General features: G+C 44.3%; 1 protein-coding gene across 1 annotated transcript in view; it reads left to right on the top strand.

The window, feature by feature from the left end:
* Positions 1 to 15,062, top strand: part of ds (dachsous cadherin-related 1) — a 220,353-nt gene that overhangs the window by 197,999 nt on the left and 7,292 nt on the right. Inside the window, exons 22-24 of the mRNA XM_072287492.1 lie at positions 4,913 to 5,190; positions 7,558 to 7,696; positions 8,914 to 9,085. Coding sequence (XP_072143593.1) covers positions 4,913 to 5,190; positions 7,558 to 7,696; positions 8,914 to 9,085 — 589 coding nt within the window. The remainder of the gene's footprint in view (positions 1 to 4,912; positions 5,191 to 7,557; positions 7,697 to 8,913; positions 9,086 to 15,062) is intronic.

The raw sequence follows: 15,062 nt of genomic DNA, 5'->3' as shown, positions 1-15,062 counted from the left end.
GGGGCGCTGTGCCATCATTGGAATGATGATATATGTGTCTGCGAGGCTTGTGTTGGCTGGTGTTGTAATAGGCTTCGTCTAAAACGTGGATATGGCTACACAAATAACACGTTCTTAAAATAAAATCTTCATAAAAGGTTTTCATTCAACCATATTGCATCTTGCAATGAAATTTACTCACCTACATTGCGTAACGTCCTGGGTTCGTCTTTTTGCCAATGATGTCGTAATTTACCACACAATTTCCTCTGATATCAATCGCCAATGCTTGCAATTTGACCTTGATGCAATTACCTTATGGTGCTCCAAATGGCTAATGTCGCTTAATATCTCTAAAGCCAAGTTAATTACATTTAATGGCCGAAAGTCTCTAATTGCAAACACTTATTTCATTAATAACAGCACGATTGAGTCTTCCACTTCCTACAAATATCTTGGCCTTCATTTCCAATCTGACCTAACGTGGCATCACCATATTAATTTAACCCTGGCAGCTGCTAACCGCACTCTTGGAATACTTAAACGAACCCTCAAGCAAGCACCACTACTCATACGAAAACAGGCATATATCACAATAATTTGCCCAAAAATTGAATATGCTGCGGCAATTTGGGATCCCCATCAGGCATACTTAGCTTCTAACCTTGAAGCCCTGCACAATCGGGCTGCTCGATTTATTTTTTCAGATTATTCAATATTCACCACCGTTACATCATTAAAGAAGCGTGCCGATTTGCAATCCTTGAGCCTTCGTCGCAAACACTCTCGCTTATCACTATTACATAATATTTTCCACCACTCCTCACTTCGTGATGATTTTTTTCAGTCACCGCCGATTATCTTTCCTCGTCGCGATCACCCTAACAAAGTGAAACGCATCTTGTGTCGGTCATCAACTTTCGCTCAGTCCTTCATACCACGCACTATCATCGATTGGAACAATTTACCCTCATACATAGCCATGGAAACTGACATAGCCAAATTTAAGGAAATAATTTGCACTAGTGTGACGTATTGTTAAAAATGTTGTGTTTTCTTATTAAGTGTGTTTTCATGATATTTTTGATGCTTTGTGAGTTGTTGCTTGCTCCTCACGTTCTTATGTACGTTGTTTTTTGGTTCAATTTCACATATGATAACTACAGTGCCTTGTTGAGTGGTGAAAAATTCTGGTAAATGCTTTTCTTTTTATGCATGCTGTACCTGAATGTACACTTGTGTTGTTTCTTGTACCCCCCCCCCCCTCTATATAATACCCTCCTTCGAGGACCTTTAGGGGTATTGTAAATAAATGAATAAATAAATAAATAACTAAGCAAAGGAAAGCAAGAACAAACGACAAATTGTTCCAAAGCGAGCGCGAATTTTCGTCGTCTGACCTCCAACTTTAGCGGCTCACTGATACTTTATATGTTTCATATAATTGTACATCCAATAACAAGTTTTCGTAATTAAACAAAACATGTTTTTGTGTAATAATAAAGCTAAAACAGCTTTTTACGTGCTGTTTTAGTAGAGAACGAATCATTGTGACAGACGGAATGGTGCTTGCCAGCAGGTGTTCTGGCTCTCCAAAAACGATGCCAATCTGAAGTCCCAATATAGTGGCATTCCCATGCATATCACAGCGCAGCAGTGCCAGATTTCCCTCTAGGTAACTCTATGACAAAAACCAACCAGCTGCCAGAAGTCGGAGGGAGATCAATTGTCACGACACCTAGTGAGCGCGGAAGGCGCTCCCACCACTTCCGACAACGATTTTCGCCGGGCGGAGTTTTCGGATTGAACCGGATAGCCGGTGGGAGCGAAATTTTTTTACAATGAGGGGGCAAGCGTTCGCTGCCGGCCAAATTTAGTCACTTGGATGCCAGTTTTCTGCTCCATGTATACCGGGCTTTATCGTGATGGCACCAAACAGGCAATGCCACTGCAGTATCGCTTTCAATCGTAAAGTTATGTAGCCGCAATGGCATCGTCAAACTTTGAAGCCGGGTGGGACTTCAGCATCGATGAGAAAAACGTCCATCGTTAGAGGGGGCAACGGGAGGCGCTCTTTGCATTTGCCTCAATGAGGAGATGACAGCGATAAGGAAGATAAGCACGCAATAACAGAGACTGAGATTGCACCGCATTTCCATGCATACAAGCCGTGCAGCACTGTCTGCACATGTGTGGGTGTGCAGACGCAAGCTTCCACGCGTCCGCAAGCGTACGAGGCTAGCAGTGATGATGACATAGAGTGAGCTCAGCATGTTCATATTAAATAAATGCTGTTTTCATTTTGTGAATGCTGCCCTCACTTTTTTGTTTGGCCTACATTCGAGGTAAGTTCTTAAAATTTTTTCTGGCTTCGGACATTTGAGGGTTGGCTTAGAATCGGAATCAGCCTAGATTCGAGTAAGTACGGTAGTTTGATGTTCATATTACAAGCAATATGACTTGGGCTTTCCCTACTGGCTATGCGATTGGTTACTTGGTTACTTGTATTGTGGTTCTTCGCCTGTTACTTAAAGTTTAAAATTGTTGTTTTATAACACACTTATATGACCTAGAATATACGTCAGCAGTGTGGGACTTGTGTCAGGATAATATTATTACTTCTCTTGGGCTTATTCAGAATAGTGCCATTTGCTTCATCTTCTTTAACTATAATCAAAGTGCGAGGAGAACAGCTGTGAGAACTTGTCACTTTACCATCGTTAGCACTTTTGTTCAAGATATCCTGTTTAACTTTGTTCTGTAAGTTGTACGATCAGCCTATGCCTACTTGAAGAATTAATTTCGTGACCACAGTATATGTCCCAATGCATTGACCATCAGCATATAGTAAGAATTCAGTCATGTCATATAAAAACTTTTCAGTCTTTTCTTTTCTTTGCACATCCCATGAAAGGCACCATTAATGCTCCCTCAAAAGTTCTTGCCATTAATGATAGCCACACTTCACAAGGCACTAGGCAACATTGTACAGTAAAACCTTGTTAGTTTGGCCCCATTAATTTGGAAAATTGAATAAGTCGGACTCGTCCTTTGATCCTGGCAACCATATGCATTATTTAATGGTATCAAAATCCTGTTAATTCGAATGTATTTGGAGGTACACTGGTTAACTCGAACAACCTTCGAAGCGCGATCAGTGCGAGAGCGCCGCAAAAGTGTGATGCAAAAGAGCAAAAGTTGCATTAGTGGTGCGCCTAAACAAAGCAGCGGAGTCTACATCGCTGTAGTCGTCAGTAGAAACTGTTTTGAGAATGACAGGGACAAACCCGTCATGCCTATTTGCGCCTTTATAACATTTGTTGTTGCATTCATTGCAGCACATGACAGTGCATTGGCCACGTGCCTTCAGAACTGCGTGGTCGGCACCCATTATCGCATCAATAGCAACCATGGTTTCGTCCGTAATGGTTGCAGTAAACAGTAGTTTCATTCTGACCCAGTGCAATTCACATGCCATATTTCGATTTCGTTACTGCCGCAGACATGCGATAGCTGCACCGCCTTTGCCCGCGCTTGTACGCATGTGTGAGTTGCGAGAGAGAAATCTAGAGACTGCACCTAGGTACTATGTGGAGGAGCACGCACTTTGCTCCATTTGTTCCTAGCCAAAGGCAAAGCACACTACGTGAGAACCGGCGCTTCGCTTCCGTTCAAACGGTATCACAGTGGCTGATTGCGAGTCTGTGACGGGGAATCATACAAAACAATAAATTCACAGAAACATGTCATTATTCTTTGGTCTGCGGCCGCTAAAGCAACACCTACCTGAGTCCCCATCCCCGCTTTTCACTCCCCTTGACCCTCTGTGTCAGGCCTGGTAGTGAAGCATAGGTAAAGAACAACTACTACAAAAGTGAAAGGTGAAAATGATATAACAAGACAGATTTAAGAAAGGTGATGTGGCGGGGGGGGAGGGGGTGACGTTTTAAGAAGCATTCGAACTGACCCCCCAATGACGAGCGCTGTGCTGTGATCGCTATGCCACAAAAGAGGAATGGAGGGAGAGCTTATTCCGTAGTATTTATCCGCGGTCACATAGTGCAGCTCGGCTAGGGACAAACAGGCAAGCGCAAGTATGCATCTGTAGTACCTAGGTGCAGTCGCCACATTTTTCTCTCACAACTCGTGCATGCACACCAGTAAAATGCGGCATGTCTCTCTTGTGTCTGCACCGTTGACAAAACGGAAACATGCATGTCAGACACGGCGGAAGCTGTAGAGTATAAAAAGCAATTCTATAGTGGCCCGCCTGCTGGCATGGAACCCACTGGGTACATTGCGATGCTGTTGCCAACCAGCTCATTGGCGAAAGAATAATCAGGATATGCGCACAGTAGTAAAAAGCATGTCTCTGATGAAAATAGGGCTCTTGTGCCGCGGCCGCACAGCAAAAGAAGTTGCGAGGTCTTTGATGTTGCAAGCGCTAATCCGTCATGAGATGACGAGAAATGCCGCTTCTGCACTTTTTTTTTACAACATAGAAACGAGATTTGCTAATTCATGCAGCAAATAAAAGTGTTTTCATGTAGCATTTTGTTTATTGCTTTCTTGATACCCTCTGTAATTCGATGTTCAGTTAATTCAGTCATTTTTTTTCAGTCTCGTGAAATATGAATCAATGAAGTTTTCCTGTACAGGTGTCTCTTTCATAACCTCTGCATTTCTTGTTACTTAATCATTGTTTGTATTGTTCAATCGTACATAGTAATGATAATTACTGCCTCTGAAACACTTAAGCTCGCATTGCCTGAGTAGCAGCTACTCGTCATTGTCTCTCGCCCCACTTTAGTATCATGTCCTCATTTTGTAACCACTGTCCTCTTTGATGCCTCTGGACCTGTTCGTGAGCTACTAAACAGAGGCATGTGGCCATGGAATGTTGAGCACAACACCAGTTTTGGGGTGCACGCAGATGCCCGAGTGGGCTCCACAGTGACCACCATCACGGCCAATGATGTGGACACGCACCCAATGCTGCGCTACTCCCTGGCTGAGCCACGTGGAGCCTTTGTGGTGGACCACTTCTCGGGCCGCCTGCTGCTGGCCGAAGCGCTCGACTATGAGCAGCAGCGCGAGTACCAGCTGCGACTTCACGTCTCCGACACGGCTCATGTGGCCGAGACCCTGGTCACTATACGCGTCCTGGACACCAACGATAATGCCCCTCGCTTTCTACAGCCCTCTTACAGTGTGAGTTTAAATTGCAAGTCTTTTCTTCACCTGGTGATAATGTAGGGTGGAGCTCTGCTCAGGCAAATAGCTAAGCACAGAAAGAAGTAGCATTAAGACGTCGACCCGCCGCGGTTGCTTAATGGCTATGGTGTTGGGCTGCTAAACATATGGTTGCGGGATCGAATCTCAGCCATGGCGGCCACATTTCACGGGGGACAAAATGCGAAAACACCCGTGTACTTAGATTTAGTTGCGCATTAAAGAACCCCAGGTGGCCCAAATTTCCGTTGTCCCCCACTACGGCGTGCCTCATAATCGCATCTTGGTTTTGGCATATAAAAACCCGTAATTTAATTTTTAATTTAACTAAAACATTGCATCATTCTATCTCTGCTCCCAATTCACAGCTTCTGCTAGCAGCACGTCCGCGTGCCATCAAGGCAAGCTGCTAAAGTAAATGACAGCTTTGCTAGTTACCAGACAAGTGTCCGTTCAAGGTTCCAACTGTTAATTCCTAAATACGGTCGACTGACATTAACATGACAGTGAAGGGTTCAGTGGAATACATTGAATTATCTGGCAAATCGAATTGAAGGGAGGGGCATAAAAACATTCATACACACCACTTCTTTATTTGGGAGTATTTACCTGCGTTTAACATGCACCCGGTTTTTATGGGTTCATAATAGAAAGCAATGTGCGCCCAAATCTAAGACACATTTGATTTCATACCACTACAAATGAGGCACGCCTTCAATTCTGGTAATCAGAAATAAAATGAAGTCTTAGTCTACTTTCACAGAAAGGAAATTTAAGATTTATTAGCACTTAATGTCCATTATCATATATCTCGGACAACCTTTATTGCTGTGTATGAGTGAAAACGTGTTACACTTCTTGCAGTGCGTTTTAATACGTCAATTTCTCAAACCACTGCATTACAATCGCACAAGGAATCGTGATCCAGACTTAGACAGTTCCTACTTCAATGACCCTTGCAAGTCTCTGGGATGCTGGACACTAGCGATTATGGTGCTGACAGCTTAGCATGTAAAGCGGCACATTGTCATCACTGCCATCCTATGCCAACTTGTTCTGCTGCCATCTCATGGTGACAATGACAGAGATGCTGCCTCTGGTGGTAGGCCTTGCTAACACCGTGAATTTGGTTTCAGTTCTGTGTGTGATTGTAATGCGCAGGCAACTTTAGGACCAGTTTTCTTATAAACAAAGGCACATTGAAATCTCGCACATATATAATCACTCGTTGTGAGTTGGTGTTTCCCCGCTGAAATCTGCCAAGAGGAGGCTGTGTTTTTGGACGGATGTAGCATGTCTCCACCAAGACTCGGCACCCATTGGAGTATGAGTACACGGCCCCCAATGCACTTGACCATTGGATTCAGTCACCTTAGTGGTGACTAGTCAAGTTATCCAGCAAGGAGGAACTTCAGGATCTCATTATCAAAAATTTTGGCCGAAAGTGATATACAGCATGGCTAAATTCAGAGCGTGAACTACTGGGACACAAGCTAAGGAACAAGAAAAGGCAGGACGCGGTGCTACTTGCAACTGAAAGTTTATTCGGAAGGTTAGAGATAATATAAAACTGACATGTCCTATGTCATCACACGTCATCAAATGGCGTAAAAAACTGGAAGAAACAAAAATGACTATTTATCAATGTGAACTCGCCAAAAAAAAAATTTTTTTTTCTAGGTACGACTTAACATGGATATTTTTTTGTCGAACTAACATTGATAGTCTTTCTTTTTTCCAGTTTTTTTTATGCCGTTTGATGATGCGAGATGACATAAGACATGTCGGGTTTATATAATCCCTAACCTTCTGAATAAACTTTCAGTTATAAGTAGCACTGGGTCCTGTCTTTTCTTGTTCCTTAGCTTGTGCCCCAGTATATCACACTCTGAATTTAGCCGTGCTTCCAACCAACTCGCCCATTTTTTACTTGTGATGTACAGGCATGTTGCGATTGAATTTATAGAAAAATCAAATTACCCAGAGTCAAAATAATGTAAGTCTACTGTATTACCGTTCCTACAAGGCACATGAAAGGCTGGAAAACTCTGAGTCCCCCCGAATTGTTGGAGGATCTAAATTATTGTGTGCTTTCACCACAAGGTTAATGCGTAGATTTTAATGTACACCACCCTTGCATAAAAGCATGCTCAAAATGAGTTCATGAATTACAGAGCATTATTGGGAATCCTAGAAGCAACCTTGATGGCGCTTTGCATCAAAATCGCACTTAGTGTTTACACCACAGTATGCATTTCAGAAGTGTGGTTTTGCTCAAGATGTGGTGGTGGAATCGCGCTTCAACATGCAAGGCTGACTGTTTATTTTTTATTTATTTTTGTATAGGTGCTAATTTCTGAGTCGGCTGCGCTTGGGTCATCTGTGGTCACCGTCAGCGCCACTGATCTCGACTCTGGTGACAACGCCCGTATCCACTACAGCTTGACTGGCTTTTCAGATGGCTTTTATATTGATAAACAGACTGGTAAGTGTGGCTTTGAAACATAGGCAGATCTAGAAATGAAACTAGTAAACTGTGATTTCTAACGTATTGCGACAGGCATAGTTGTCAAACGTGGTTAACCATTTGTATGATCGACAAAATAAAAGCTGTAGCATATAACAGGTAATTTTACAGAGGCCCAATGCAATGAAATTCTGTGAAACCTATATTCTTGCATGAGGCACCAGTACTGCCTTATTGGCTTTAAGTATTGTTATTCAGTCCGTTATGCACATTCGAAGGATCACTGGCGTGTTGGCCATAGTGCATCGCTGCACTTTCTAATCTGCCAGCATCCTCGTTTGCCCAGCAGCCACATGCACACAGAAACGACGGTAGCCACGAGAGGGGCTCCTTTCATGAGAGTCCGTTGTGCACGTGCCACTTGATGCTGTGGAAGAATGCCTGACACTGTCGGGGGGTGCATTTTTGCTGGCGTGCAAAACAAGTCTTACACTACTTGCGACTTTGTCAAACTAACATCACCGATAGACCCAGCCAGCAACAGAGCACATTGGACACAAACACAGGTATTTATAGATAGAAGAGGAAGCTTCAGGGATAAGAAAACTGGAAATTATTTATTCTGGAGGAAAGATAATTGTGGAGGTGCAGAGCTCTGTCATTCCTTGGTAGCATCCAGCAAACAGTGACACTGAAACAGCACCTCGTGATCTTTCCATTGATTCTGACCGCACTTACTTTAATCACGCAAATGAACATGCCGACTTAAATGCAGGCATGAGAGGCTGCAGCAACATTGTTTGGCCACCACTCCTGTGATGTCTGTTGCAACATTTTCAGGGGTGACCGCATAGGAAGTTACTTTGCGATTTATACGTGAAATAGTGTTCGAACGTTGACAATTGTTGATGTTTTGATACGAATCTCGTACTACATATACCTGAAAAGAGAAACAGTGCACAGCATTCGTGTTCTATCTGAAGACATCCTGTAGTGACTGCAGAAAGTTTAGTTTATGCATGATAGTTATAATATCTAAGCACACACATATTTCAGGTAAGCAGGCTCTTTTTCAAACCTGTGAAGGGGATGATGAAAATTTCTTTAAAATTGGGCAGCCCATAGGAAATGCATCTAGGGGAAAAATAAATTTTTAAAATTTTAATCTGGCTATGTGTCCTGCACGTTCAGCTGTACCCTCAACATGAGCAGAGTTATGTGTGTGTGTGTGACAGGCACAGTGTACACCAACCGAAGCCTCGAGTGGGACCTGACCCAGCCAGTGATGCAGCTGCTGGTTCGAGCAACTGACAGCGGTCACCCAGCAAAGTCGAGTGTCATTCCACTCCACGTCCACCTGGCGGACATTAACCAGAGTGCACCCAAGTTTCTAGAGACTGTCTACAGGTTGGTTCTCGTTAATGCTTTAAATGGAAGGGGGGCATCATCATGGCACAGGTCACTTAGTTTCCTTCACTTTCATCATTATGATTGAATTACTAGGCTAAATACTTCGGGGCAAACAGCGCAAAGAACACAGACGGTGGTAAAGGTGCGCAGAAAACTACATGTTGCGCTGCCACCCAATTGTTTACATATGTTTGTGAACGTTATAAGAACAGTGACATACTATTATCATCTCTTCATTTTTGGGGTTCGAAATCGTGCCTCATCAAACTCAGAAGAAGCTTGCAGGCTGAAAACGAGTGCTCAATGCCAACAGAGGTGAATGGGGTCTTTTCGTATTCTGATACGCTTGATGGCTTTATGCACTCTGGGATTCACGAGTGCTCACCTGTAAGAACTTGAGAAATTACTTTGAACAGAAAATACCTGTTTCTTGTATAAAGCAGACTGCAGGCCTTTGCACAAACTTTCGACAGGATCAGGTTATATAGTGCAGAGGGAAAAGATGGAGTGCCAACTGCTAGCAGATGCTTGTTTTTCGAGAGCACAATTTTACACGCTTGCACAAAGCCACACAGGTTCTGCCACACACATGGGATGCATTAAACGTTTATTATGGCAAGGCAGCTGGACTCGCCAGACTCAAGGATCAGTCTGGACGAGTCTACTGGTAAGTGATTTGCTGACTTATGGTCGCTTATTCCATTTATGCCACAGCGAATGCATTTTAGTAGGGGGCAAACTGAAAAAAAAAGATATTATAGTAATTAAGTCAACTTCCTTTAATTCAACCCTGGCAAAACCAGTGAAGTTGGTCACATTATCTGGTGAGTCGAATTAAACAAGAGGCAGAAAAATGACCAAAAGACACCGCTAATTCATCAGAAGCGTTTGTCTTGATTATAAAACGCCTCCAAATCGAATGTGCACCCTTTTTTTATCGGTTTAAAGTGGAGGACTAACGTAGAGGAAGTACTTTCGATTCTGGAAATAAATAAGAAAAAGACAAAACCAGTGAACTTTAACATCATAGATTAGAAACGTAATTCCAATAGTCAACACTCTCGGACAGCATTTTATGGCCTCTTATTAAAAGTCACAACATTTCATCCTTTGTACTGTCCACCATGCTTTTGATAGACTGCATTTATTTTAAATAGGAGTGTGTGAATACTCGAATATCACCGAATTGAATTGTATAGTGAATGTTCGAATAATTTGATGCACAAATCAAATACCTACTATTCAACTTTTTTGATATTCAATATATTTGATGTGGAGACCCAGGCAGTGCCACATGTCGCGTGTGCCGCGAAGCCCCCCCGTGCTTGATTCCACCCAAGCGAGTGTTTCACTTTGTTTTTGGCGCAAAAGTATCACTGAGCACACCGTGGTTGAGCCAGCCCAGCTGATACAGCAGCGGACTTTGTCATTGCAAGCGCTCCCCAACATCCGCCAATATGGGATTGCACACATACAGCGCCTAGGCACCACAATTTACAGAATGGCACTGCCTCTGCCGGCATAAGGTTCGTCTGGGTCAGCAAGGCTGATCGAAATGATAATGCGACGTGGACAGAGGGGACAGCAAAGATTTCTGTGCGTATATCATAAGGTGTGAAAGCACGTGCAAAGATTGGGCCATTTAGCCGCTGATAGGTACATAGATGATGTGAATAAATATGCTCGAACGAGCTTCACACCGCTTCAACAGCCATCAATATACCAGTACACGTGATCTTGGGACTGATAACGAGAGTGTCTACCATCCGGGAAAATCGGGACTTCTCAGGGAATTTGTGCCTCTATCAAGAAAAATTAGCTGTAATTTAATTGAAAGGGTTGAAAGTCGCGGTAATGCTGGCTTCAGTAACAGAAAGAAGTCGTAATGCGTCGTCTTTGACGTCCTGTCGTCGGCTGGAGGAGTTGCCAGTGTGCAGTCAACGACCGACTTTCCGGATTCCCGATAATTTGGACGGCTTCGCGGCACCACCACGTACCCCATAGAGTCAATGTATCAGAACGTCTGAAATTTCGGACGCAAGAACTCTTCGCCGTCCGATTTTCTGGACGTTTTGCTGTGACCGCAGGTCTGAAACGGCATTAATCGAAGCCACCACTGCTGCCATTTTGATTACAACGCCGCCTCAAACTGGCGCTCTTGCACGCAGATCCGCTGGCAGCCGTAGCCACCACTGCAGCAACGCTAGGCCTAGCTGCTTCGACGTTGGCTTTGAAGCTTCTCGCCGTTGGCTGCCATGTTTCTTATTAAAGGAATTTGCTGCTGTCAGCAATGGCATGGACTCCGCATTTGCGTTCCTCGCGATTGGCTTAGAAGCTTGGAAAGCACAATGCGTTGCATAATGCCGATTCCTGAAAGTCAGCTTCGCCTCCGTACAGAAATGTTGCTTGGTGAAGCAACACAAAAGTATTGCAGTGAAGCATAACAAGCGTGGGAAGGTGCTATTGCCATGGGAACAGTATGTATTCCTTAATTATACACGTGTGCACCCAGTATTTCCTGTCACAGTACAAGCACCAATATGCCTAATACGTGTACCAACAGGCCTTCAAAGCATTTTCGAATGTGCTTGTGGCGGATTGAGCCCTTAAGGGCAGTAAATGACATGCATTTATTTTTTCCAACTGGCCGATTTTTCTGAGGTTTTCGCGGCCCCTAGGGAGTTGGAAAAATAGGACATGGACTGTGCAACTGACCAAGAAGATGCTTCAAATGGTCCGTGGGGCGAACAAGTGGCGAAAGAAAGACAAAAACAGAAAGGACCTATGCATTTGGGAATTAACGGGAAAGGAAGCGTGTTGACTGATGCCAAGATGCAGGTGTCGCTCATCCAAACCAAAATAAACTCCTTAAAGCAGTGAAACACAACGCTAAGATGTGCGCACGCTGAGAGTATGTCAGGACAGTTGAGGTTGACTTACGAGCTGTTGAGAGAGAATCTCAATTGTGACAAAGTTCGGGCCTCGTACCACTGAGCTTGCTATCAGTTGATAGAAATAGCTCATATTCGAAAATATTTGCTTTTGTATGCATCTCCTTTTTTATTCGTATTTGAGAATGTCCGACTTGATCTGACATTTTTTTTTCGAAGACATTTTATTTGCTGTGCATTTTACTAACCCCTCCCTTCTATTTTCTTTTTGAATAGCATAAACACTACTCCTTAGTATTCAAATTGGATTAAGTCAGTTTTTTTATTTTTTCATATGCTTACTAGAGAGTGACAACATCGGGCGATATGGTTTCAGCTCGTCTCAAAATTAAACATAGTTCTGCATCACTCAGGGAATTTTGCAAAGGCACTCGGGGAAAACCTGAAAAACTCAGGAAATTCGGAAATGTCTACTTGGTAGACACCCTGGATAACTGATGAGTGTCATATGTAAGAGGCATGCGACGCAGAAAGGAAGAAGAGGACGATGTGCATGTATCAATCCAAACGGCACAAGTCCTCGAGGCATGTGACCCAAGCTGGGATTATCAACGTGGCTCTGGGCCAAGAAGGTTGTAGCGTCAGCATCGCACTGGCGCCGGGAGCCGTGAAGGTTCGGTCAAGTACGTGACACTGGCGGCCCAGGGTGTGGCCGTCGACCTCAGCGACGTTCGAGCGAGGCTACTTGGCCTGCTGCAGCCTCTCAAGGCAGTGCCGGGCACTCCAGGAAGGATCCCCCTTCAGAGGCAGACCAGCATGTATGATAGTCCCCGGGACATCTCGTCGGCACTCGAAGAAGTAGCAGCGAAACCCAGAGTTAAGCCTAATTGGTGAAGCCGGAGTGCAGTCACTGACGGAGTTAGGGACATCGGAGATGGACGAGTTGACTGGCCAACACCAAGGCAGCAACGTACGGAGTCAGCGAGAACACCAACTACGATGACGATCCGACACGCTTCGGACTCGGAAGATACATGCAACAACAAAAGTCATTAAGAACGGTCCTTTCTAGTAGCGTCAGCCATAGTCTAGGGTGGCCCGACTCTCGCGTAGCAAACGCCAAGGACTAAAGTAGCCGGTAATAAGGACATGTTTAGTGATTATTAAGTAGGTTGCATAAGCGTTAGTATTTCTTCATTGTGTTTTAGTTTGAGTGTGATTAAAATCTGTTTGCGGTGCTACTCTGCGTCTCCCAACCCCATCTCTCGTAACATACGCATGCCCCCGAGATCGGTGACACACGACAATGCGCCACCCATACAAACATATCAGCAGCAAGCATTCTGTGATGGCTAGTGGCGCGTCACCACATCGGCCAGCGGCGACATTTCACCACAGCCACACTGCCTAGGTCATTAGATCTAATCGGCACTGCTTTATCAGGCATCCATGACTAAAGTTATGGTTTTGTGCCAAATAGACGTGTCATGTCACTGATCGCCTGGCTGCAAATATTTGCAGGGATGGCAGATGGACAATGTGGGGAGATGCCGTGCATGGATTAGCAGTGGTCTTTCTGATTTCAGAACCTTTGACGGGTGGCAAGTGACACTGAACTCAACAATTAAAGGCGCCTGCTCTTTACCGTCAACGCCGACTGCGGTCGACCGACACAGCACCAGCAATGGCTGTGTGCAGACTGCTCATTGAATCATTTAATGCGCGGTTCACACTTTCATCTGTTGCGCATATGGGCCTTACGATAGCCCACCTGCCATAAAATGGGAAAGCCCTTCTGTATTTCGGAGAAAAACTGGAAGGTAAAACTTTCTATACAATAAATGATTGCCATAAAACACATGTCCACTATTAAAATGAGAACATCATTGATATTTAGTACATCACTAGTTCTTTAGCTTCAGAGGAAAAATATCACTTGATTCTATTCAACATTCTATTGTAAAATATATTTCTGAGACCTTCGTACACTAGAACTGAGCTGTAATCAATGCTGGCATACTAATTTTGAGTGCCCTTAAATAAAGTAGACTACACTGTACATCATGATTCCTAGGCAGACATGGGCACCCTCACCCTCATATGCCCTCACTCTCACATTGTAAGGATGAGGTGAGGGTAAGAGAGGGTGCGGTGACACTGTGAGGTTAATTGAGGAAAAGGTGATTAATATGGTTGAAGTACAGAAAAGTCACTCAAATTGTATGACTGGTGAGTTTGAAGTTTAAATTTTTGAAGTGCACTGGCAGGAAGTCTTTTTTTCTGCAGATGTAGTCCATTTCTGATTGGCTAAGGTCATCAAAGGCTGTCGATGTTGTGCACACGTGTCCCTTTCATCCCGCATACTCATGTCATCGCATTTGCACGTTGTGGATGCATGGAGAGTTGATGCCCGTGCTCCTTCCTCGCACTCATGAGAAGGCATTTGAGAGGTGAGGAGGACCTTTCCTTCACGAAAGGTATAAAAGAAATGCACCACGGGAGATCCTCACTCTCTGGCACCCGACCCTAAACCTGTCAGCTAGGAATACCTGCTGCAGCCCATTAGTGACCTTGTTTGCTTGACTATTCCACGCAACGAGGCGGGGCTATTTATTACTTATTACAGAGTGTTCTTTATTTCTTGTAGCAATTGTGGGGTTCTCACCCGTGCTCTTGAGACAAAGGAACGACAACACAGCAGTGCAAACAATCACAAGGGCATTTATTGCCCCTTTCATAGACTAATGCCTGCTAGCCAAGTTGCTATCCACAAAACATGCCGATGGGCGCACCACTAATTGCGGAAATACGACTCACCGCGACCGAATAATGAGCGAATATATATGTTCGCCCCATGCTAGACACCAAAGCCCGGTCATTCGCGCGTATGGTCATGTGAACGGTGGCCCGTTCGAACAATCGTGTTTGTCCATTCTGGGGAAGCCCTCGCGAGACGGTCTCGCAGAAGCATGGATCGTCACACGCGCAGAACGTCCACGCTGCTTGCCAACCCCGAGCCAAAGAGGAAGAGCCTTCTCCTTTTTGTGCCCAAGTAACCCCGCCATTAGGTGGCGTTAGCAGAG

This window comes from Dermacentor andersoni, chromosome 4, assembly GCF_023375885.2.
Source record: "Dermacentor andersoni chromosome 4, qqDerAnde1_hic_scaffold, whole genome shotgun sequence".
Lineage (NCBI taxonomy): Eukaryota > Metazoa > Arthropoda > Arachnida > Ixodida > Ixodidae > Dermacentor > Dermacentor andersoni.
The sequence above is the reverse complement of the archived record's forward strand: the minus strand, read 5'-3'. Positions and strand labels throughout refer to the sequence as shown.